The sequence below is a fragment of the Carcharodon carcharias genome, chromosome 8, assembly GCF_017639515.1.
Source record: "Carcharodon carcharias isolate sCarCar2 chromosome 8, sCarCar2.pri, whole genome shotgun sequence".
In the NCBI taxonomy this organism is placed as follows: Eukaryota; Metazoa; Chordata; class Chondrichthyes; order Lamniformes; family Lamnidae; genus Carcharodon; species Carcharodon carcharias.
In genome coordinates this window covers 36,608,992-36,636,072 of record NC_054474.1, presented here as the reverse complement: position 1 = coordinate 36,636,072, position 27,081 = coordinate 36,608,992, and the positions used below count along the sequence as shown (strand labels likewise).

The window sequence follows — 27,081 nt, the reverse complement described above, 5'->3', positions numbered from 1 at the left end:
GGTTGTCAAATTGCCTGGTTGCCTTGTGAAGTTGAAGCTATGCCCATTGTAGCTTCTGTCAAACACTTTAGTCCATATACTGTGCAGTCCAAGCATTGTACTTGTGTCCTCACAGACAGCGAACCTTGTGTGCAGGCCTCTTGAGAAATTGTGCAGGGGAGAACACTCTGCCAGCCCCCATGTCAATATTTTTGTTTTTTTTAAATTTATTCTTTCATGGGATGTTGGCATTGCTGGCAAGGCCCGAATGTGTTGCCTATCCCTAACTGTCCCTGCTGTGCCATTTCAGAGGGCAGTTAAGAGTCAACCACATTGCTGTGGGCCTGGAGTCACATGTAGGCCAGACCAGGACATTCAGTCACCACCATGCCTCTGTCAGGCACCTGGATGGATCTGTGAACATTCTAACAGATTTTGTAAGCTGCAATGCAGCTGATTATGAGGACGCCCCGTGCCAAGTCTGCTCCTCCATACATGTAATGACTCAACAGAGCGGACATGTTACATCAAGGAACAGCTAAACTTTATAACAGAGAGCTTTTTAGGTGCTACATTCTCAATCAGAGCTCTCATCAGGAAGCCCCCCCCCCCACCCCCCACCCCAGATTGCCCACGCTTATGGCTCACTGATCGGAACCTCAGTCTCATGATCCCTGATAGGGTTTGGCAACTCTACAGAGACATTGGGCATGTCTACTCTAGGTCGATCAGTCGCCTCAGGAATTTACGGTTTGACATTAATCACAGGCGGAATAGCTGGTTGTTGGAATATCCCTCTGGCATGAGCATGCTTATGGATAATTCTATCTCCCACTTGTACTTGGAAAGATAATGGACCTGACTCTGAGCCAATGGTTCCAGGAGTCCAACAGGGTCCACAGCCGAAATTTCACATGAATACCGTGTCACCCACAGTGAATGTGCGAGCTTTGCTGTGTAGGTTGTGGTTAAATTTCTGACTACTCTGATTATGCTCTACCTTCCCCTCTAAATTCGGAAATACCAGGTGTATCCATGTATGTAGGTGGCATTTCATCAATAATTCAGATGGCGTTGAGCCTGTAGTTGAAAGTGGTGTGTATGATAACTGAAAAGAAAGTGGGAAAGTTGAGATTCCGGAGTGCCTTCAATAGCTTTTTCATACCCAGATTAAAAGTTTGTTCTGCCCTTTCGGCTATGTCATTCAATGAGAGGTGGTAATGGGGCATTTAATACGTCTGAATCCTTTCAGATCCATACACTGGTAGAACTACGTTGCTCTAGCCTTATAAGGTGGGCACCTCAGAAACTTGATCCTTAATCACCTGAAATTGTTTATATGTATATGTTGTTCGATGTTCAAATGTTTCCCTGTAAATAGAAATTGAAGGAAGAAATGTGGTAACTGAGGATATAGCCCCTCCTACTGTCTATGCTGGTAAAAGCAGTGCCATTATCTGAAACGACAATTTCAGGTAGGCCATGTACGCTGAAACTGTGACGGAGCTTCTTGATAGATGGGTTTGACGTTGGCGACGACTTCATATACATCCATCTATTTGGAATGTGCATCTACGATTAACATGAACATGGTGCCCAAGAATGGCCCTACTTAATTGATATGTTATCGAACCCAGGGTCGACTAGGCCACTCCCACGGATGCAGGGGAGCCGGAACAGGTAACTGCTGTTGTTCCTGACAGTTGAGACAGTGCTTGACCAAGTTTTCAATATCTCCATCAATGCCTGGCCATTATACATTGCTTCATGTAAGTATTTTCATTTTGATATACCCTGATGGGCACTATGGAGTTCTGTCAAGAGTGGCTCTCTGCCTTGTGGTGAGACCACCACTCTTGACCCCCACAACAAAATTCTGCTTTGGCAGCTCAATTCCATCTGTCTGACGTGGAATGGTCAAGTTTGGTCATCCTTTTAAGACAAAGTCTCTGACTTTTAATAATGTTGGATCTTTGTCCAATTTCTAATTTGTTTTGCACACACAAGGGAAGAATCTAAGAAGTTCAATAACAGCACTAATTCCTGCAGAATGGGGGTATGCACAACACTGTCTGGTAACAGGAGATGACTGAGCGCATCTGTATTTGCAATGTGTAGGGCAGAACAGTACATAAAAGTATACTCATACGCAGATAATGTCAGAGCCCATCGTTGTATCCTTGCTGATGCTATTGGTAGGATGACCTTGTCCTTGCTGAATAGACCCATTAATAGCTTACGGTCCAGCACAATAGTGAAATGGTGACCATGCAGGTACTGGTGGAATTTCTTCACCCCGAATACCACCGATAAACTTTCGTTTTCTAGCTGGGATTCTCAAGGCATAGCCAATGGGCCTTTAAGACCCATTTTCCATTTTATGGGATAACACAGTTCCCACTCCGTAGGGAGAGGCATCACATGTTAATACCAGCTCCTTTGACGGGTCATAATGTACCAAATAGACACAACAAATGCAACAACTCTTTTGCTTTCACGAAGGCTTCTTCCAGTTGTGCCCCCCAAAGCCAATGGCGGTTCTCTTTTAGTAACGAGTGTAATGGTGCCAATACAGTTGATAGATTTACAAGAAGCGGCTACAGTAGTTGATCATGCCCAGGAAGGACTTGAGTTCTGTTGCACTGCATGGTGATGGCGCCTCTTTTATTGCCTGAACTTTGACTTCTACTGGGTGTAGTCCCATGGCATCCACCCTGTAGCCAAGATAAGTCACTTCTGGTGCCTGAAATGTGCACTTTTCCTTCTTTAACCATACACCAGCTTGCATGAGCCTTCTTAGCACCTCCACCAGGTTGGTTAAGTGTTCAGTCTCAGTTAACCCCGTGATGAGCACATCATCTAGATATACAATTACTCATGGAAGTCCTTGTAAAAGGCTCTCCATTGTTCTCTGGAAGAAAGCACATGCTGACGAGATCCCAAAGGGTAGACGGGTGTACTGGTAGAGACCCTTGCGTGCATTAATGGTTACGCACTCCTTCGATATGCTATTGAGCTCCAGTTGCTGGTAAGTGTGGTTCATATCCAATTTCGTTTAGGACTTGTCTCCAGCCAGTTTGGCATATCAGTCATCTATCCTTGGGATAGGGTACTTGTTCAGTTTGGCTGCCTTATTTACGGTCAATTTATAGTTTCCACAGATACATGTGGTGCAGTCAGGCTTAACCACTGGAACTATGGACGCAGCCCATTCCAAGAATTGAACAGGTTGGATAATGCCCAGCTTTTCTAACAGCTCCTCGTCAACATTCTCTTTCTAATGTATAAGGCACAGGTCTTAACTTAAACAAGCCAGGTGTCACCTGTGGCTCCACATGTATTTTGGCCTGCATGTCTTTTAACTTCCCGAATTTCATCCCGAAAAACCATGTTGTATTTTCTTAGAAGTTCTGGAACTCTATTAGATTTGAGGTTATATATCTCAGGCTAGTGGAGCTTGATCTTCTGTAGCCAGTCTCAGCCTAAAAGACTGGGTCCTTCTCCTTTCACAACTATTACAGGCAGCTGGGCTGTCTGTTGCTTGTAAGAAACTGGCACTTTGGTGATGCCCTTTACCTGAATAGATTCTCTTGTGTATGTCCTTAATTTAGCAGTCGTTTGCTCCAGGTTTATTAGCTGTCTACCTTCATTAAGGTACCCGAAAGTGTGCTCTCTTACTACTGTAGTTGAGGCACCCATATCCACCTCCATTATTGGTGGTTTCTCATTAACTTGGATTGTGACAGTGATAGGTTCGGTTTTCACAGCTGTTACATTATACAGTGAATAAACATTGGAGTCGGCAGCTTCAGTCTCTGCTTATCCTTTAATTCGATCATGTTGATTTGCTGTTTTACGGGCTGCTTCAGCTTTGCCTGGCACTGCTTCACCACATGACCTTTCTTATGGCAGTAATGACATTCTGCCTCCTTGAATTTACAAGTGTCCACTCCATGGTCACCACCACATCCTATAACAACTTCATCTTGAAGTCGCTGCTGGAGCGTTTCTACTAGGCTTTTTCATGTTTCTCACAGCGGACGTTACATCATGTTTCGATGCTGTGGACTGGTTTCCGCGCCACAGTCAATGGTAAGGTTCCCACCCAACATGATGTACAGTGTCATGTTCTATGTGTTACAAAGCCTGCGAGTATCTTGCAGCACTTTCTAGGGTCAATGTCGACCTCAGTGAGTAAACGGCACTGTATGGCATCATCCTCAACTCCACAAACTAATCGGTCCCACGGCATATAATTTAATGTGTCCCCAAAGTTGTAGTGTCCTGTTAACTGCTCGAGGTTTGCTACATAGGACTCTCCTGGGGCCCTAACTCTGGAATTAAATTTAAAATGCAGCATTATTACAGATGGCTTCAGCTGGAAGTGCGTTTTCACAAGGTCCACTAATTCATTATAGGACTTAGAATTAGACACGCTCGGGACCAACAGTTTGCAAATAAGATTGTGTGTTTTACAGTCACATATACCCAAGAAGATGGCTTTCTGCTTTTCCTCCGTGGTAATTTTGTTGGCTATGAATTAAAATCTGAGGCCCTCTACATACTGGCTCCAGTCTTCCACAGTCGCATCATATGGATTGATTCTGTCGAAGAGTTGGCAGGACTGGTGAGTAGCTTTTTTCCTTAAATTTTGATGTACTCACAATAACAGGGCGAGGCGCAGAGCCCGAGTTAATTTTAACCTCATCATTAAATGATGTCCACTCGACGGAGTGGACAGGTTTCAACAAGAAACAGCTAAGCTTTATTACAGAAAGCTTTTTAACTGCTACACGCTCCATCAGGACTCTTGTCAGGAAGCTCCACCCCCCCAGATTGCCCGTACTAGGGGATCACTGGACGGAGCCTTAACAGAACAGCACATGGCCCCTGATAGACAGCGAGAGGGGCTACACCCTCAGTTACCACCGGATATCTTTTTTAAAAATGTATTCTTTCATGGGATGTGGGCATGGCTGGAAAGGCCAGCATTTGTTACCATCCCTGAGTCCCCTTGAACTGATTGCCTTTCCTAGATCATTTCAGAGGGCAGTTAAGAGTCAACTACATTGCTGTGGATCTGGAGTCACATGTAGGCTGGACCAGGTATGGATGGCAGGTTTCTTTCCCTAAAAGGGATTCGTGAACCAGATGAGTTTTCTTTTAACAATCAATGATAGCTTCATGGCCATGATTACAGACTAGCTTTATATTCCAGTTTTTTTTTAATGAATTGTTTTTAAACTCTGCCAGCTGCCATGTTACGTTTTGAAGTTATACCCCCAGGGCATTAGCCTGGGCCTTTGCACTACTAATCTAGGAACAGAACCATTACACCACCACTTCCCCCTATTACTAGTTGATGATTGTGTCAGGCTCAGTGAAACTCCCTTTCACCAGGTGGCCAGCATGGTTAGCTAACCAGTCCCCTCCTTCATTGCATGCATGCTCACTTGTTATAAGGCACCAGCCCTTCAAAGAAGCTTACCAACATTTGCAGTGTCAAATGCTACCTCTGGGTTGCTACCACTGCATGAGATGGTTTGCTCATTTTTCGTCGCAATGAGTCCTTTGCTCCCTTCAGGGAATGCATTTTCATTCCCTGTGATGTTCTGGATGGCCTCACTACTGCTCTCCACCTACATATTGGTCATCTATCATGTTATCAGTTCAAATTGTCATCCACCGACATTTCAATGGGCTTGACGTGGATGCCTCTATTGACCAGGACCACGTACTTGCGCTCCGGGCTATCCGCACATTGTCGTCCCCCAGTCTTTGAGTGACCCAGCAGAGGTGGTTGGTAACTTATTTTCTGTTAACATTATCAAGCATGAGTGACAACTCATTTTAGTTACACAAGAGTGTGCCACTTCTTACACAGCTGCTTTCATCATTACCAATGAACACCATGACACCTTAATGGGTGCTCTCCTCCAGTATGCACTGAGTTTCATCCACTACTGCATGATTCCCTGGCTATCATACAGACTAATCCTGCCCCTGGATTTTCCGCCATGTTAGGTGACAAGCTGCTTCAGGAATACCATACTGCCATTGAGCTCAGGAGATTGAAGGACCCCAATACAAACCCGGTAGGAGAGAAGGGAGTTAGGGAACTACAGCATGAGTTGCTACATCATTAACCACCTGGAGACCCTAGTATATCTTTGGCCCTATTCATCTCCACCTCATAATTCAACTCACATCTTTGTTTCTCAAGGCCTCGCTGAGAGAGGATTATAGACACAGAGAGACCTGTTCAGATGTGCAGATTTCCCTGTCTGACATCAGGGTTATTGAGACACAAAATCGACTCTGCCCATACAGTCAGAAATCCAAGGCCCCCTAGCACTGCAGCCGACACACATCTCAATTGATGTTGGTGATCTGGTCTACTCCATGCTGATTGCATAGGCCTGCCAATGCTACTTGATTACCTTAGTCAATGACAGCTAATGCAATATTCGCAAATTTCATCATGTCCCAACTCCGTAGCACAAGTTACCGAGTCAAGAGATCTAAATGTCACAAGGTCCTTTCCTTCTGCAATGGCTCTGCAATCTGATCCACTTCTAGCTATGGTCCTGTCAACCACCAAACAAACTCCTACGATGGGTCCCATAGTCCTATTCCAATCACTGACTTTGGGGCAGATCCCTGAGCTGTCCCCAAATGTGGGGGCACTGATATCTGATCCAGGATCATGGTGTTTATCACCAGCAAGACTCCAGTCTTGCAGGCCCCTGTTCAGAGGCAGCCATCTGATCCAGTCTTGCACCCCCATCCCAAGCTGCCAATCCCATAGCATCAGCTTTTAGCACACCTAGTCAGCCATCTAAGTGTACCACTAGCCCTGTTCTCTCGATGCCTGCTTTAAGATGCTCCACTCATCAGAGACTTCCACTAAACAATCTAGCAGATTTTATACTTCTGGATTGATGCTTGTATTCAGGGCTGAATAAATCCCAGTGGCTAGATGGTGGCTCACCCCTGTGTAGGGGTGGATTAACAATGAAACACACCGTGCAATGGCACGCAGCCCCCAAACAACAGGAGGGCCCCAAAATGATGAGTGAGTTTCACCTAGAAACTAAGAGCCACTGTTTCAGAGCCAGCACTGGTGTATTATACTGCAATATGAGACACAGGAAACACCGAGCATTCCCACAGTCTGCATCTTAAATTGCCTTTACAATCAAATACCTCTGAAGGCTGAGAGGAGCATACAGGGTGCAATTTATTGACAATCAGACTATATCAAGTAAATGTAGAACCAAAACCCCCACCCCATCCCCACCACCCCCATACACTCAGATTAGAAACATAGAAAATAGGAGCAGGAGTAGCTCATTCAGCCCTTTCTATCTCAATGCCATGTTCCTGCTATCTCCCCGTACCCCTTGACGCCTTTAGAGTTTAGAAATCTATTTCCTTCTTAAATATATTCAGTGACTTGGCCTCCACAACTTTCTGTATCAGAGAATTCTACAGGTTCACCACCATCTGAGTGAAGATGTTTCTCCTCATCTCAGTCCTATTGGCCTACCCTGTAATGACCAATTTCTTTTTTCCCTTTTTGGGCTAGCGCACACATGATAGGCTGAATGGCCTCTTTTTACACTGTAACTTTTCTATGGTTCTATTATTCTGTATCCTGAGACTGTGACCCCTTGTTCTAGACCAACCCCCTCCCCCTGCCCAGCCAAAGGAAACATCATCTATGCATCTAGTCTGTCCAGCCATGTCAGAGTGTTATACATTCAATGAGATCCCCTCTCATTCTTCTTAACTCCAATGAATACAGGCCTAGTTGACCTAATCTCTCCTCACATAACAATCCTGCCAATCCAGGAATCAGTCTGGTGAACCTTCACTGCACTCCCTCTATGACAAGTATATCCTTTCCTAGGGAAGGGGACCAAAACTGCACACAATACTTCAGGTGTGGTCTCACCAAGGCCCTGTACACCTGCAGTAAGACATCCTTGCTCCTGTACTCAAATCCTCTCGAAGGCCAACATAACATTTGCCTTCTGAACTGCTTGTTGTACCTGCATGCTTGCTTTCAGTGATCAGTGTACAAGGACCCTTTGTAGCTCAACATTTCCCAATCAATCACCATTTAAACAATACTCTGCCATTCTGATTTTCCTACCAAAGGGGATAACTTCACACTTATCCATATTATACTGCATCTGCCATGTATTTGCCCACTCACTCAAATTGTCTAAATCACTTTGAAGCCTCTTGCCATTCTATTCACTACTCACATTCCCACCAAGTTTCATGTCCCTCACCTAAATCATTGATATATATTGTGAACAGCTGGGGCCCAAGCACTGATCCCTGCAGTACCCACTAGTCACCGCCTGCCACTCTGAAAAAGACCGATTTAGTCCTACTGTCTGTTTCCTGTCTGTTTGAAACCAATTCTCAACCAATGCCAATATATTTCCCCCAATCCCATGTGCTTTAATTGTGCACACTAACCTCTTATGTGGGACTTTATCAAAAGCTTTCTGAAAACCCAAAATCACCACATCCACTGGCTCTCTCTATTCTATTCTGGTTGATAAGTCCTTAAAAAACTCCAAAAGGTTTGTCAAACATGATTTCCCTTTCATAAATCCGTGTTGACTTTGTCTAATCCCGTTGATATTTTCTAACTGTCCTTTTATCACATCCTTTATGATAGACTCTAGTATTTTCCCCACTACTGATATTAGGCTAACTGGACTGTAATTCCGTTTTCTCCCTCCCTCCTTTTTTAAATAGTGGGGTTACATTTGCCACTCTCCAATCTGCCGGGACTATTCCAGAATCTACAGAATTTTGGAAGGTGACAACCAACGCATCCACTATTCCCATAGCCACCTCCTTTAGTACCCTGGGGTGTACATTATCAAGCCCTGGGGGGCTTTCAGTCCCATTAATTTCTTTGGCACTTTTTTTTAATTGATGCTAATTTCCTTCAATTCCTCCTTCTCACGAGACCCTTGGTTCCCTAGTATTTCTGGGAAGTTAGTTGCGTCTTCCTCCATGAAAACAGAACTAAATTAGTTGTTTGATTGCTCTGCCATTTCCTTGTTCTCTATTTTGAATTCTCCTGTTTCAGACTATAAGGGATCTACATTTGTCTTCACTAATCTTTTTTCTTTTTACATACTTATAGAAGCTTTTACAGTCTGCTTTTATGTTCCTTGCACATTTACTCTCATACTCTATTTTTCCCCTCTTAATCCATCTCTTGATCCTCCTTTGCTGAATTCTAAACTGCTCTCAATCCTCAGGCTTGTTATTTTTCTAGCAACTTGATATGATTCCTCTTTGGATCTAATACTACCCTTAATTTATTTTGTTAGCCATGATTGGGCTCTTTTTCCTTTGTGTTTTTGCACCATAAAGGAATGTATAACTGTTCCGTTGACACCTTATGGTTTTGTCTGTGTAACTAAGCCTGGTGGTTTGATGTGGTTAGCGGCAGCTTTATTAAACCTGTCAACTTCTCGGTGACAGGGACATGGATGAAAGTGAGTGATCAGCGTAAATCGTTCGTTCATTTCGGTATTGCATCTCAAAAATAACCTTTTTGCTGGAGCAGGCTGTGTTGCTCTTCAAATAAATGTGATTCTGTGCAATCAATTTCATGGAGCATTAAAGAGGCAGAACTGAATTGGTGTGAACATGCCTCAGAAAAGACTTAATATCGAATGATTTATTGGTCCAGCTTTGCACACATGGGGCAGAGGGGCACCTTCTGGATAGCCCTCTTCCCCAGCTAATAGTCTGAACCCGTTAGAATGATTCCCACCAGTTTATCCCCAGTCTAAAATATCAGGAGTGCCAAAGCAGCCCATGGCACTCTTACCTGGCACGGCTGGACTTTATTGGCTGTTTTCTCTGTCATTGTTCATGACCACCAGGAATCTCAAAGCATTATTGTATTTCAGTCTTTCTTTTAAAAACTGCAGCATAAAGACGGGGAGAGAGATCAAAGAGAGTCACAGGTTAAATTAACCTAGAGACCGCTAGTCAGGAAACTACATGATCACCACCCCACCCCCCAACACCCTCCCACTCCGTCTAATGTACTTCAAGAATTCTATTGCCTACTTCATATAGTGATGCATTTTAGGAAAGCTTGGGTATAAATTAACTGTTTCATAAGATTGAGCTTAACCAGGGATTTTAATCTCTATCTTGAATGTTTGACCTGCTCGTAACACTTCTATTACCGCTAAACATCAGATGGTTTAGATTATAACCATTGCTGCAACTTTTATCGATCTGAGAAATTGGCAACAAATTGAACATGAAACAAGCCAAACAGTCAATACCGAGATGAAACACAGCACAGGATCAGCGATATCAGAAGGATCATTGCCTTCATCTCTCTCTCCACAGAAGCTGCTTCATCTGCAGAGTATTTTCAGTATATATGTTGACACTTGAGACATGTAACCGGGACAGATCCATTCTCAATCTACGGAAATTGGTCTCTTCTAATTAAATTATTTTATTGCTTGAGATTGCACCGTGTCCCGTTCCACAGCCAGTCGAAAGCTCACATTTTTGCCAATATGAGCTGCTCAACAGTAGTTGTTCTAGGTTTGGCTTGAACTCACAAACTTGGCATTGCACACACCTCAATCCTGCCATTAATGTACTACGCGCTAACTGACTGCACAACAGCAAAGCAGCACTCACTTGCATACACATTTTAAGTTGTATCATCTTGCTAGAGGCACTAAGTTTTTTCGATTGAGTGGCGAGAACTGAGATTATATGATAGTGCGCAGAAGTGGTTATGAGACCGTGAAACAGCTGGAGAAATAATCAATGCTCTGTAGTTTTGGGTTGCTTCTGGAGGGAGCAGGGATGGTCCCTGATGCAGATGGGGGGGCAGAGCAAAAATGAAGCTGAGCACAAGGCCCCATTCAGTGGCATATATAAGTAAGGGGGGCCCGGTTCCCAACTTCATTTTCGGGCCCACCCCTGGGGCCCGAAGCCCAAAGCCAGGAAAATATACATACTGATCACTTCTTCACTTTCACTTCACTTTCTTCACTTGTAAAAACATGCCTGTATGAATAATTGCCTTTTGAAATCCAAGCTTACCTCTTGTCTGAATGCAAGATGGTAAATATTGTGATGAGGCGAGCAAACAGGGAGCTTGCTGATGAGAAACAAGATGGAAGAATCAGCCGATGACATCACTGCAGGATAGGCAGCTCCAAGGCAGCAAGGCCAAAATGTTACAGAAAACTGGTACCACAGGAATCTGGAAATGCACTTATTTGCTCAATTTATTTTATATGCAATTTTAATGATATATAAGGAAATGAAAACTATGTGGCTATGCACATAGAAGCATTCTGAGTGGTCAAGTCCTTTGTTAGATCATTTTAATTAAATTTTGCAAACGATCTGTACAGCTAGTAAAAACATTGGCTAGCAACTCTTTTTTTCAAAGATTCATCCATCACAATTAGGATTTATTGGGATTGAGCCTGTGCTGGAACAAATACTCCAATCAACAAGGTATACAGGCTGCCATTCACTATATTTCACAGATTTTCATTTAGTTTGAAAAATAAAAGTTAACTTCCTCTAAAGTCCTAGGAACTTGGTTGAGGCAGCTGAAGATGCAGCAGGTTATTATTGTGTTCTGGGGATTAGTCCACCTAGTAGGAGAAAAACAGAATTCTTTCTACAGACCAGTCTTGGAGAGAGATGGTGAGAGGCAGGCTGCTATCGCATGGAGTCCTGCTTCTCTTCAGAGGTTAAAACAGAGACTGAAGATGGAATTCAAAAGCTGCATCGTTAAAGCAATTCAAACAGCTCAAAGCTTGGCCATGTGAAAGAATAGTTTTGGGTGAAACCATTCAGCTAATGAGGTGCTCTAGGTAAAATCCATTGTGTTTTGAGCAGGTAACTTTAGAGCCATTTGCCACCACATTGGAGATGACGGCCCCCAAATAGCTGCCTTTGTCCAGAGCTGTTTGGTGCAGACTTATTGTCTACAGATCCTTTCTGTTAGCTGGCTGGAATGTTAAGACAATACAAGTCACATTCCAGGAGGATGATGTGTTAACCTTTTGTCCACTGGAACTGTTTAGAATCTTCCAGAACTACCAACATGTGATCAGCTGCAGCCATTTTATCAGCCTAGCAATTGTCCATTTTGAAAAACAGAATTTTAACAAGAGAATATGGAAGAGAAACAGATTTTTAAGATTTTTTTTCTCCATGCCTTGTTGACACGACAATTTAGATAGCATTTTTTCCTACACATTTTCTTTACGAAATTGTAAATTACTTCATCTTAATATCTTGTAAAGAGGTACTTTCAATTGTCAATATTGCCAAACTTGTCAAATGTTCCTGACTCATCGTATTTTACAAATAATTTTTTACTCGTTTCAGTACGGAAAAAGAACGTTCACCAGAAGCATTTGTGACAGATATCATTAGAAAATATTTTCCGAATGGTTTCTAAGTTTGGAAAGGTTGCCTGCAAACTATCACATACAAGTCTATACAAATCAACTGGTGAACTCGAAGAACAGACCTCATCACTTTTGATAAAATGAATGAAATGTTTCACTTCATCTTCAAAAAGACATGTGTCTATGTCCTTGGGGTAGAATTCACTTAATTTCTCACTGTAGCAGCTTTTAGCTTTTTTATCCACACTTCTGTCAAAAAACATGCAAAATAAATCAACAGGTTCTTTGGAGATTCACCTCTACTCTGCGATTGCACCATTATTGTGTAACAAATAACACTGAGTCTCAACGATGATCTTCTCTTTCCCTTTTAAATTGATTTAATTGTCTGTAGTTTCATCGAAAAATAACTTGCTGCTTTCCTAATGTTTATCATCAGATATATCAGAAGGGCCTATATTTTCTGCTTCTGTTAATGTTAGTGCCGCTGCTTCCACCAGGCTATAATCATTACAATCTTTCATGACAAAACCTTTAACTGAGGCTAACAATTACACAACATTCAATAAATCTGTGTCAACTTGTTGTAGCGACTTGCTGACAGCATTAATTCTTTGAAATAAACAGCTCCACAAAACAGTAAAAACAGCAATATTCTACATTTCAAACCTTTTTTGCTAAGGATATTGCTTCAGTTTTCGCATGTGTTTTTTCTGAATTTGATGCGGCCATGTCTAATGAGGTTTCCTTTATATCATCATTGCTCATTTTCAAAGCCAAAACAGCAGCTGGACAAATAGACCACCTGGTGTCACAAATTCTTTTGACTGTCAAACATTTATCATTTGCCTGCTCCAATCATGATTGTAACATACAATACTCCACTGATGCATGGAAACCGAATAAAAGGCATACATGTTTTGAACAAAGTCAAAGAAATGAGTAGCTCCCTCACAAGATTTGGCTCCAGCATTGCGGATTAAATTTAATGAGTGGCTGGGACTCGCATTGTTCAGTCTTGCCTATAGGCCTGAATATTTTCCTGCCATAGTTGAAAGCTCTGCCCACGACAATTTTTGATGTCCAAACCTAAGTTTGCAGTGATTTCCAAAACAGTTGTCTCTAGCCAGAGGTGTGGGATGTTCGCGGGACAAAACAAAGAAATCGCTCTACAACTTCATCATCGCTGGTCACATGTCTAAAAATTAATGCTAATTGGTGTTTATGATTCACATCTGGTGTTGAATCAACTATTATGGAATAATGTTTGGCAACCTTTACTTCATCACTGAATTGGTTTCTGAGCCCCTCTGCCATTATAGTGATGAATTCATCGTAGATTTGGTGCTTTAAAAAGCTGATCTTCCCTGAGCCACAATACTGATAACTTTTCAAATGTTCTTTGAGAAAATGGTCAAATTCAAAGCAGGCTAAAAAATTACCTTTTCAATTTGACAATGATGGCTCATCATGTCCTCTTGGATATTGTCCCAAAGAAAACAGCAGTTTGACACTGGCAACAACATAGCGCAGCACTTCCCTCCAACAAGAACACTCCTTTTCAAACTGAGCCGATAACACAGAATCATTTCTTCCAGATAATTTGCATCTTCGTACGGACTTACACATAACATTAGCATGAACTGCGGAAGCTTCATGATCAGCAATATCTCTTGCAATGTTTCTTCAATTAGAGTGCCCATTGATGAATATTTGTCTTCCTTTACTATGGTTAGGAAATAATTTGCAAACATAACAGTAGACTGCCTTAGTGGTTTCCGAAAAAAATCAATTTCTCATTTCTGTCGTCTCATTTTTCTTCATCCTCAGAAAATGGGACTCATGAAAACCTCTAAATTGCTTTCAGCCTCCAACCTCATACTCTTTTCTCAAATTTTCCATATTCCCTACATTTTTCAGTATATTTAGTAAGAAATATTCTACCACATACAATGAAATAGAATTTAGCCTGAATGCAATGTCTTCAGGGGTAGGTTTCTTCCCTTACTTTGACAAAATTACCAACATTTTGTAGTTCCATTGTCACTTCAGAGTCCACATGTTCAACTTTTGCAGTCATTGTGGTATCCCCACAACTCGGCAAGTGATCAGATAATTTAGGTGTTCCCTCGCCCATACTTTTTGATGAATGTCCACTATTCAATACTTCAAGCTTTTTAAAATAAGATGACAAACAGTCGTTTTGCCTCTTTTTGTCTTCTTGCCTCATCCTAATTTTTTTTGTGTTTTTGACTGTCAGATTCAATGTTGCTTCATATTGCCAAAAAACTGACATTGATTTTAGGTAATTAAAAATGTCTGACAGGGCAGGGTTTCACACAGTCAATCCTGTGTTTTTATCAGGCTCTGCAAAAACAGGATTTATCTTTCAATTATGAAGCTGTGATTCTGATCTTAGGTTTCCTATAACACTCTCCCCCCCGCCCCCCGCCCACCCCCTCACACATTCTCTACCCCCCACCACCCACACCCCAGTCCCCCAACCACCCTCACACTTTCTCTCTCCCCCATCACCCTCAAACTCTCTCTCTCACCCCCCACTACCCTTATACTCTCTCACCTCCCTCAACACCCTCACACCTTCTCTCTCTCACCTCACCTGGGGTCCAGTGCCTCGCCTGGCCCCCATCCACCTTGTCTAGAATCTGCTATCTGACCTGGGGCCTGCTGCCTCGCCTGGGGCTCAGTGCCTCACCAGGAGTCCGCTGTGTTATAGCACCTGGTGCTCGCTTATCCCGTTTGAATTTTCCTTCTTCAAAACTTGGCCTATCAGCAGCAAATGCAGGGCAAAATCAGCCTATGTTTGGATGAGCAGCTTTACCGCATTTTTCAAAGGTCAGTCGCTTGAATGGCAAACAGTTTGGCAGATCACATACAAGTCTGCTTGAAGGTGCTCCAGCAGGCCCTGGCACTATCCTGCATTTTCAAGCCCCCCTATTGTTTGGGGGTCCCGTGGCACGGCACAATGTGTTTCATTGTAAATGGAGCCCTGGCCCCACTAACTGTAAATCTGCTACTGCAATGTATACATTTATTGCAATTCCTGTGCAATTGCTTGGTTTGCCTTTCACAAAGATATTTTTGTTTCTTATGTTTATTATCTTGTATTCGATGGACACATATTTTTACTTGAGAGCGCATTTTGATGCCAGGAAACTGTTTAAATGCGTTCAGATGAAAGAAAAATACTGCGGATGCTGGAAATCTGAAACCGAAAATGCTGGAAAAACTCAGCTGGTCCAGCAGCATCTGTGGAGAGGCCAGCTCTGAAGAAGTCACATGGACTCCAAACGTTAACTCTTGTTTCTCCCTCCACAAATGCTGCCAGACCTGCTGAGTTTTTTTCCAGCATTTTCTGTTTTTGTTACATGTATTCATTTTGGCTGGTTTTTTTTGTGTGGGGGGGGGTGCATCATTAGTTAGTACAAGATGGGAATTTGATCTACAGGGGACAAAGAAAGACGTCACAGCAACTATATGTTATCGCCTTCTGGTGGCTGGGAGCCCATTTTGTATCATAGTGCTGTTTCCTTTCTGCTGTGTTAAAACTCAACGTGTCCACCTCCTTAACACTATTGTAATCCTGTGTGATTTTATATGCCAACCTGAAGGATAAACACAGGCTACTGTGGCAGGATTTAAAATTCAAGCATCGAATGCTGAGTAACCCAAAGACACCAGAGTAAAAGATGGTCCGAGGCCATGCAAGATAAAGAATTGCAAGTCACGTTTGGGTTCAAACGCATCTGCTCGGTTTAAAAAATAGAAATATATTAGTTATCTTCGCAATAACCTATTCTCAGGCTAGTGCCGGTGTATTGACTGCATCCCTTCAGCCACTTACCTCACTGACGATGGTGGAGATGTACTGATCCTTGCTGTACTCCCAACCATCCAGACAGGGCTCCTGTTCTACCTCAGACATGTTGAAAGAATCTGGGTCACGAAATGTCTCCGAAAGATTCACTATCACATCCAGCCGGTACCGTCTACACTTGCTGTACTGGAGTTTGCCTCTCTCTTGTTCCAGAGGGATAGTCCGATTCAACCACGCTTCACTCAGATTGAGATTCCGGGGAATTGAGCAGCGATGCTCTGGAACATCCCCGACAAAAACAATGGACATTCCGCAGAAACCGTTGGGAAAGATGCTGAGGCTCAAGAGGAAGAAGATAACTTTCTGGTAGGGTCCCCATTCTCCAAGAAAAGCAGTGATTTCATCGTAATCCCGCATGTTAGTGGCAGAGAGAGGACTGGCAGCGAATTTCTTCGTCAGGCTGCGGCAATGTGCTGTTGGAGAGTAGACCGGAACTGCAGTCTTGAATTAATTCAAACTCTGCACTGATAGCTCCTCCCAATCCAAATGTACTCTTAAAGGGGTTCTTTTAACAAACAATTTGATTGCCAAAACTGAAGCGTTTTTATTCTTTTGGCAAGAGAAACATTTTGCTATTTTTTGTAACTTCAAAAAGATACTATTACAAAAACTCAAGATTCTGTTTACATATTGATTATTGACAAGGAATGAAAAATAAATTTTAAAATGTATTAGGGTAGGCTGTTTGCGATATTGGAACAGTCATTCCACAATGCAGGAGTTATTTTCTTCCCCCTATGGAGCAAGTGTTTGGGACAGCATTTGGTAGTTCCCCTGTTGTCAGATGCCCCTTGAGAATGGCATCACAAATTGCACTGCTGGCAGAATGATGAAATTACTGATAGTGGTAAAGCTGGAGCCTTTTCAACCTGATATTTAATATATCTGGTTACCTTCCAGTTAAACATCTACAATGTTTTCAGTTTCCCTTTCTGAGAAATTGGCAGCAATTAAAAAAAAAATTCTCAATGTTCTGCCCCATTCACCTCCTCCCAGATAGCCTAGATTTCCACTCGAATGTAAGCCCACACACCAGGTTATAAATAGATATCCCAGAGAATGTAATCAATGAACAAGAGGAGCAGTTCACTGTGTGATGCACAGCATGAATGTTTTTAAATTTATTCATTGATGGGATGTGGGCATCACTGGCTAGGCCAGCATTTATTGCCTATCCCTAATTGCCCTTGAGAAGGGTGGTGGTGAGTTGCCTTCTTGATCCGCTGCAGTTCACGTGGTGTAGCTACAACCACACTGCTGTTAGGGAGAGAGTTCCAGGATTTTGACCCAGCGACAATGAAGGAACGGTGAAATATTTCCCAGTCTGGAGGTGAGTGGCTTGGGGGGAATCTTCCAGGCAATGGTGTTCCTATGTATCTACTGTCTTTTCCCTTCTAGATGGTGGTGGTCATGGGTTTGGAAGGTGCTGCCCAAGGAGCCTTGGTGAGTTCCTGCAGTGCATCTTGTAGATAGTACACACTGCTACCACTGTGGTACCTCAGTGGTGGAGGGAGTGAATGTTTGTGGATGGGGTGCCAATCAAGCAAGTGGCTTTGACCTGGATGGTGCCCAGCTTCTTGAGTGTTGTTGGAGCTGCACTCATCTGGCAAGTGGAGAGTATTCCATTACACTCCTGACCTGTGCCTTGTAGCTGATGGACAGGCTTTGGGGAGTCAGAAGGTGAGTTACTTGCTACGGGATTCTTAGCCTCTGACCCATCCTTGTAGCCACAGTATTTAAATGGCTAGTCCAGCTCAGTTTCTGGTCAATGTTAACCACCAGAATGTTGATAGTGGGGGATTTAGCAATGGTAATGCCATTGAATGTCAAGGGACAATAGTTAGATTTCCTCTTGTTGGAGATGGTCATTGCCTGGCACTTGTGTGGCACGAAAGTTACTTGCCACTTGTCAGCCCAAGCCTGGGTATTGCCCAGCTCCTGCTGCATTTGGACATGGACTGCTTCAGTATCTGAAGAGTTGTGAATGGTGCTGAACATTGTGTAATCATCAGCGAACATCCCCACTTCTGACCTTATGATGGAGGGAAGGTTATTGATGAATTAGCTGAAGATGTTTGAGCCTCGGGGACTACCCTGAGGAACTTCTGCAGTGATGTCCTGGAACTGTGATGATTGACCTCCAACAACCACAGCCAGCTTCCTTTGTGCTATATATGACTCTGACCACTGGAGAGTTTTCTCCCGATTCCTATTGACTCCAGTTTTACTAGGGCTCCTTAATGCAACACTCAAGGGCAGTTACACTCATCTCACCTCTGGAGTTCAGCTCTTTTGACCATGTTTGAACCAAGGCTATAATGGGGTCAGGGGCTGAGTGGCCCTCAGCAAGTCATTGCTAAGCAAGTGCCACAATGTTGTTCACCCCTTCCATCACTTTACTGATGATCAAGAGTAGACTGATGGGGCGGTAATTGGCTAGGTTGGATTTGTCCTGCTTTTTGTGTACAGGATGACCTGGGCAATTTTCAATATTGCCAGGTAGATGTCAGTGCTGTAGCTATACTGGAACAGCTTGGCTAGGGGCATGGCAACTTTTAGAGCACAAGTCTTCAGTGCTATTGCTGGGATATTGTCAGGGTCCATAGTCTTTGCGGTATCCAGTGCCTTCAACCATTTTTTGATGTCACATGGAGTAAATCAAATTGGCTGAATACTGGCATCTGTGATGCTGGGGACCTTCGGCACTTCTGGCTGAAAATTGTTGCAAACGCTTGAGCCTTATCTTTTGCACTGATGTTCTGCAACCCCCCCCCCCCCCCACCATCATTGAGGATGGGGATACTTGTGAAGCCTTTTCTTCCAGAGTGTGGTTCACTGCCATTCACGACTGGATGTGGCAGGACTGTAGAGCTTAGATCTGTCTGTCACTTGCTGCTTATGCTGTTTGGCACACAATTGGTCCTCTGTTGTAGCTTCACCAGGTTGACACCTAATTTTTAGGTGTGCCTGGTGCTGCTCCCGGCATGCCCTCCTGCACTCTTCAGTGAAACATGGTTGATCCCCTGGATTGGTGGTAATGGTAGAGTGGGGGATATTCTGGGCCATGAGGTTACAGATTGTGGATAGGTATAATTCTGCTGCTGCTGATGGCCCACAGTGCCTCATGGATGTCCAGTCTTGAGTTCCTAGATCTGTTTAAAATCTATCCCATTTAGCATGGCGGTAGTGCCACACAACACAATGGAGGGTATCCTCAATGTGAAGATGGGACTTCGTCTCCACAAAAACTGTGCAGTGGCCACTCCTACCGATTCTGTCATGGACCTCTGTGGCAGGCAGGTTGGTGAGGATGAGATCAAGTATGTTTTTCCCTCTTGTTGGTTCCCTCGCCACCTGCCGCAGACCCAGTCTAGCAACTATGGCCTTAGGGACTAAGCCAGCTTGGTCTATAATGCTGCTTTCGAGCCACTCTTAGTGATGGACAACCACTAGATACCCTGCTTACAGAAGCTGACCTGGACAGTGGGCTCCCAGGTATGTATGAATGGTTTTCCTCCTGCCTTACCAAGATTCAGAAATCACATTCACTGCTGGCAAGTATCTGGAGACACCTCCTGCTGAGAGCAGGAAATGACCACAAGCAGTTTGTCTTTGCATGGCCAGGGTGGGATTGATAATCCAATGAGATAACTCGATTTAAGACATTACCTTATATACCGAGATACCAGGGTCAGAAAGGGATATAAAGTCGTAGCTTTATATATAAGGACATTGGGGCTGCAACCAGGAAGTGTGATATGGTCAGTCATTGGAAGTCATGTAGGAGAACTCGTTCAGCGGGCGGACCACCAGGGGACGAGCTCCTGCACGTGGGTCTGACTAAGCAACTGGTGTTGTAAGTTTATACTATTGCTTAGTGTGTTAATAAAGGCTTTCCACATAAGGTGGAAATTGTATCCATAGTTTGTTTTGTGTCAGTGATGACAATGTGGTTGCCATGGATCACACAGGTATCCAACAGCACCAACATGCTACAGTTGCAACACAATACCTATCCTGCCATCTTTGTTTTTATTAACTAATTAGGTTTCAAGTTTAGAATATCACTCAACCATTTTCCTGGTTATATTATGGTGTTTAACTAATTATGCTATATATGTAATATAATCCTTATATCTTCCCAGGACCAGTTTAAACTACTCCTCCAATTTAGAGGGTGAAAGAAACTTGAAACTCATCAACTACCAACCTCCTTACCTAATTAATGCCTCCAGACCTGAGCTCTCAGATCTCACCGTCTCTAGTTCCCTCGCTTGGACCACTCCTTTTTTTATAAAGGCCAGACAGCACCTTCTATCTCACTGCACCGAATTCCCTCACTTACAAATTCCAAGATTTAAGCACTTGGTTTCACATGCACTCAGTCTCCGGCTGCAAACTTTGTACTATGCAGGGACTGCTTCCCAACCGGCTGCAATTTTTAGGTGTTGGGCGAGATTAGCTGGCTTGTTCCTCAGGCTGGAAACAGGGGCATGTATTCCTCATGGGCCCCTTTCCCCTTTGAGCTTCTCCCCAAGATCTGCACCCCCCCTGGCTCCCACCCCCCTCATTTCCCCCCAGCCCCCCACCTCCTCCTCTCCTGCCCCCGCTGCGAGCCGCCTGACTTACCTCCACCCTGGGCTGCTTGTACTTTGTTCCATAGGATTGGATGTAGTCACAGCAGTGTCCACTGCTCCCAGTGATGCTGCTGATACTGCCAGCCAATCTGATAGCCCTTTCTCATCAGACCGTGGTGCTGGTTAACACCACTCTGATTCCCCATTCTCAGCAGTCACATACTTAGTGCTGGATTGAGGGACACGGCATCAAGGCTAGGGGGTGACTGCTGAAAGCCACCACCCTGCCCTTGCCTCCAACCCTCAGCCTCCTTCTCCCACAACTTCATTCCCATGACTGCCATCCCGCAGTCACTCCGTCTGGCCAAGGTCCCCCGCCAATCTTAGGCCTCTCCCTGGGTGCATTACCTGCAGCAGTCACTGCTCCTGATGGCACTATTTGTAATGGAGAGCTGTTTGGGCAGAATTTTTAGGTCGGCGTGATCGGCAGGCCCGGGAAGGGCCGGGGAACGGACTGCTCAAGCGGGTCGAGTGCGTGCCTACACGTCGAGCTCAAAATTCTACCTATTGTCTCTAATTGGCTGGCATCTCTCAGCAGGTGGGACTTCTGTGCCTGGGGTTCTGAATCCCAGTGAAGGCCCGATGCTGGCTGGTTAACAGGCACTTAAGCTGATTGGGCTTGGTCTCCTCAGAAGTGGAACAGGTTTCCCACCCATTCTCCAATTGTTGAGCTGAACCCACATCAATTGCATTCAATCCAGACCTTATCCTTACAGGTAGCAAGTACATTGTACTTGTCGTATAGGATCAGCTTTTGTGGCTCCTTATTCTATATGTCACCTATATTCCCCTTACTATGTACAGTATTGGTCGCTGCAACCCCATTCTGAGGCTGTCCCTCACTACAGAGTGTGACTGAAATTTGGAGCAAATCCCCCCCCCCCCAAGCATTGTGTGTCATTGTCTCCAATTCACACTCCAACTTGTGGACTCCGTAGCAGAATGATTTGAGACAGCTATATCCCCCACAGTGGTGTTCACTTGGAACAGACTTGTGGTCTAAAAACTCCCACACATATCAGTTCAGGCAAATAGGCTGCTTATATCTTTTGTCTAAGTTATTTATATTTATATTTTTTAGTTTACTTGTGCTAAGCAATGAACAAGGATTTTAAATAATTACTGTCTGATTATGTTTCTACTGCAACTACTGAAGATGAAAATGAAAATTAGCACCTTTTTCCCCCTCTGCACCAAATTCCCAACTTTATCACTTAGTTGATATTTCACGTTTCATGGCCATTCTATGCATCACAAAGAATGTTTAAATATGTAAATCTTTCTGAGTCACAAAGTTAAAAGTGCCAACTCACCTTCTTGCTCACCGTAATTCGTACGCACAGTTTACAGCTAATTGACAATTAACTGCCAGTGACAGGGAGTTTCAGTTACAGTAGCCTTATTTTAGTACACAGTTAACACATGTGACCCACTCTTTTGGGGTGCTTCTGCTCCCAGGACCATTCTAGGGAAGCCATGTGGTACTCACCAGTGTCACAATTTGTCATGTTTTGCTGCATCCCGCACATCCTCATCTTCACGAGGACTCAGCTTTAATTGCCACCAGATATACACTGGGCAGCTGAAGAGGAGGAGGAAGAGGAGGCAGAACAAGAGTTGGAGGGGGGGCGGGTGTGGAAAGGGAGGAGGCAACCAACACATCCCCTTTCTGGACAACAGGCGGCAGATGGACTATAATGTGGGAAAGTTTGAGGTTATTCACTTTGATATTAAGAATAAAAAAAAGCAGAATATTTTTCAAAAACTGAAATATGTAAATGTAAACGTTCAGAAAGACTTGGGTGTGCTTGTGCAGGGAAGATGGAAAGTTAGCACGCAGGTACAGCCAGTAATTAGGAAGGCAAATGGCATGTTGGCTTTTATTGCGAGGAGATTGGAGTACAGGGAGAAAGAAACCTTGCTATATTTCTACAGGGTTTTAGTGAGTCCACCCCTGGAATACTGGGGTGAATTTTACAAACTTCCCACCAGTGTATTTGTAGGCGGGGGCCACGTAACGTAAAGTGGGTGGCCAGCCTACCACTTTCCCACTCACCCCGCCTGGTCCCCCTATTATGGAGGGATGAGTAAGGCATCAGGCAGCTCACCTGCCCCTTAGGTCTATTGAGGCCCTGAAGTGGACAATTAACTGCCACTTAAGCGCCTCAATCCAACTCCGCTGCAATTTTTCGTCAGGCTAAGGAAAATGGCGAACAACCTGGCAGCTTTGATAACATGGGCTGCTGTCAGGAAGGAAGGGGAGTTACCTCCTTTGGGCGATCACCTGTGCCTATCGAGGGCAACCTCCCCTGCAGCCTCTAAAATCCAACACCCCAACCCCTTTCACCCCCTTGCTGGGGTCTCCAATCCCTGCCTGACTAAAATGCCCAGACATAACTTCAAGTCCGGAAGACATCTTCTTGCTTCCCGGGGCTGGTTGTAGATTGACCAGCAGCTCTTCGAAGGGTGGAGGTCCCAGTTTCAAGTAATTAAGTGAATTATCACTGTGGACCAGCTGGAATTAATGCTGGCCAGGTGCCAACAGACTATTTGACTTTGGTAGTGGGGGGAGAGGGCGGGCATAGGTAATCTATGCCGCCATAAAATTCACCTCACTGTGCACACTTTAGATCTCCATACTTAAGAAAGAATATACTTGCATTGGAGACAGTTTGTCATTACAGCCTTGGTTCAAACATGTACAAAAGAGCTGAAGTCCTGAGGTGAGGTGAGAGTGACTTCCCTTGACATCAAGGCAGCACTGACAGAGTGTGCCATCAAGGAGCCCTAGCAAAACTGGAGTCAATCGGAATCAGGGGGAAAACTCTCCGCTGGTTGGAGTCATACCGAGCACAAAGGAAGATTGTTGGTGTTGTTGGAGGTCAGTCATCTCAGCTGTAGGATATCACTGCAGGAGTTCCTCAGCGTAGTGTCCTCAGCCCAACCATCTTCAGCTGCTTCACCAATGACCTTCCTTCCATCATAAAGTCAGAAGTGGGGATGTTCACTGATGATTGCACAATGTTCAGCACCATTCGCAACTCCTCAGATGCTGAAGCAGTCCACGTCCAAATGCAGCAAGACCTGGACAATCGCCAGGCTTGGGCTGATAAGTGGCAAGTAACATTCGCATCACACAAGTGTCCGGCAATGATCATCTCCAACAAGAGAGAAACCAACCATCGCTCCTTGATGTTCAATAGCATTATAATCATGGAATCCCCTGCTATCAACATCCTGAGGGTAACCATTGACCAGAAACTGAACTGGACTAGTCTGGTCACCTGGTTAGGAGCCAATTAAAATGTCGTTACTAGACAGTTCCCCCATTAGACCATACTCCTCCTTGGCACCATCCTGTCTTTTATGGCACACTTTGTTCCAGGGCAGCACCATTGTATATATCCCCCACACTGTTCCAGTGGACATGTCTTTCAAACTGCAGCCATTGTAATTTTGTCCAACAGAAATAAAATGATATGTTCTTTACACCAGGTATCAATCTAGTAAACCTCCTCTGAACCACCTCCAAAGCATTTACATCCTTCCTTAAGTAAGGAGATCAAAACTGCATGCAGTATTCAAGAGGTGGTCTCCCAATACCCTGTATAACTAAAGCCAGTGGTGGATTTAGAGTTAGTTGGGGCCTGTGTGAAGCTTCATTTTTGGGCTCTCCACCCTTGGAATCCAACCCTGAAAGAGAACATTCTCTCTTATCTCCCTCACTCAGGCTGAGACAATACAACTCTCCCTCAATACCAACACTCTGACGGTGCAGCAAGTGTCGGCTTGGCTCTTTGGTCTCAAGTTTCTCAAAGGAAAATTGAATTTGCAACTTTCAGGCACAGATACGAGGGGGAGAAACACTCCCTGTTGAGCAACTGTAAACAGCTAAAATGAAGAAAAGGCTCCCATTTTTGTATAGCCTTTTACCACCCCAGGAAATCAAAAAGCCTTTCAGAGTGCAGACAGTGTTGTAAAGCAGTGATGAATGTGTGTACAGCAAGGTCCCACAATTAGCATTGAGTTAAGTGAGCACCTGGGTAGCTTCAGAAAACATCGATGCTCTAATTGAGCAAAGCCATTTCTCCTCACCTGCTGCACATTCTTCTTGTTGACTCCGGGCTCTCAGCCAGGAAGGAAGGAAATCACCGGAACATTTGTGTGTTAGCTGTGTCAATGCTGCTGGGTACAGAATTTTGTTGGATGCAAGCAGATGCTGAGGATGCAGTGGTTTAGGACACAGTGAGACATTCCCTCCCCCCTTCTGATTTTCCCTCCTCCATTTCTCCCTTCCTATCCCTCCCTCCCACATGAACCAATTACCCCTCCCAAATTCCCCCTTCCTCTCTCTCTCTGGGGGAAGCTGACCCTGTCCTCACTCATCACCAAAAAATCTGACAGACGGGGTGTAATATAGGAAAATGTAAAGTTGTTCACTTTGGCAGGAAGAATAAAAAAGCAGAGTATTACTTAAATGGAGAACGGCTGCAGAGTTCCGAGGTGCAGAGGGATCTAGGTGTTCTAGTGCATGAGTCACATAGTGTTAGTATGCAAGTACAACAAGTAATTAAGAAAGCTAATGGAATATTATCCTTTATTACAAGAGGAACTGAATTAAAAGTAAGGATATTATGCTTCAGTTACACAAGGCATTGGTGAGACCACATCTTGAATATTGTGTGCAGCTTTGGTCTCCTTATTTAAGGAAGGATGTAAGTGTGTTGGAGGCGGTTCAGAGGAGGTTTACTAGATTGATACCTGGAATGAGCATGTTGTCTTCAGAGGAAAGGTTAGACAGACAGGACTTGTTTCCACTGAAGTTTAAGAGAGGCGTGACTTGATCGAAGTATATAAGATCCTGAACAGTGTTGAAAAGGTGGATGTGGAAAGGATGTTTCCTCTTGTGGGTGAGTCCAGACCTAGTGGGCACTGTTTTAAAATTAGGGGTTACCATTTTAGGACAGAGATGAGGAGAATTTTTTTCTCTCAGGGGGCTGTGCGACTTTGGAACTCTGCTTCAGAAGGTGGTGGAGGCAGGGTAATTGAATATTTTTAAAGCAGAGGTAGATAGATTCCTGTTAAGCAAGGGAATCAAAGCTTATCGGAGGTAGACGGGAATGTGGAATTCGAAACACAGACAAACAGATTAGCCACAATCTTATTGATTGGTAGAGAAGGCTTGAGGGGTCAAATGACCTACTTCTGCTCCTATTTCATATGTTCATATGATCCATCCAGCTGCTGAGAGGCTGAGCAAGAGAGATCCTTCTCTCCTCCCTCAGTTATTTCCATTGGTTCATAAGCCATACAATTAGATTTGGGTGTGATACTGCATTATTTGTTTCATGCTTCAAGTGTAACATCTTGGAATATTCTTATTCTGTGTCACTGTCTACATTACATCACCTCTCTTTATGTTACTTTGCGTATTTCTTGTGTTTATTATAAGCCCACAAGTAGTTACAAAATAACAGAAGAAAAATTGTGATTTTTTTTGAAAAGGGGACATTGCGTGAAAACCTGCAGAGAATCTCTGCTACTCATGCCTGCAGACTTTGCGAGGTTGGGGAAGGTTACTTTGTATGGCTATCCTATCACATCTATGGTTCCTGTCTCTATAGGAGGTTGAAGACGATGGGACTAATTGCTCGACTTTGGAAGGTTCACAAGGGAGACAGGTCCTTGTGAAAGTAAAAAAAAATTCCTAAACTGTTGCTTCCTATTTGGGGAGCCAGAGTGTGACCCAGACTTCCAACCCATTGTGCATTGTGGCAGACTGTTAGACTGGTTTCATAGCATACTGGCTGCCAATCATCCACTCAGCTGCTGAGAGACAAGGGCTGGACAAACTGACAACACTGGAAGACCCTGTCATTAAAGACAGAGGTCTGGGTTTTAACAGCCTTCTCGGGATGGGCTGGATGATGGGGACTGGGCATAAAGTGGTGCAGCAAGGCAAAAGTGGCATGTCATCATCTTCCCACAATCACACCATCTTGCAGGCAAGAGGAAAGGTGGTGGGCCACCTTCCTTTAGACAATTCAGGGCTTCTCTCTGCTTCCACTGGCACGTAGCTGGTGTTGGGCTTTGTATGGGTTAGGGGGGTGGGGAG

At 44.1% G+C, this 27,081-nt stretch overlaps 1 protein-coding gene across 1 annotated transcript in view; it reads right to left on the bottom strand.

Annotated features, from left to right (window-relative positions):
• The window catches only part of LOC121280733 (solute carrier family 22 member 5-like), a 160,272-nt gene extending 143,519 nt beyond the window's left edge, over positions 1–16,753 (bottom strand). The window contains exon 1 of the mRNA XM_041192868.1: positions 16,297–16,753. Coding sequence (XP_041048802.1) covers positions 16,297–16,686 — 390 coding nt within the window. The 5' untranslated portion in view covers positions 16,687–16,753. The remainder of the gene's footprint in view (positions 1–16,296) is intronic.
• Between the last annotated feature and the right edge of the window lie 10,328 nt (positions 16,754–27,081).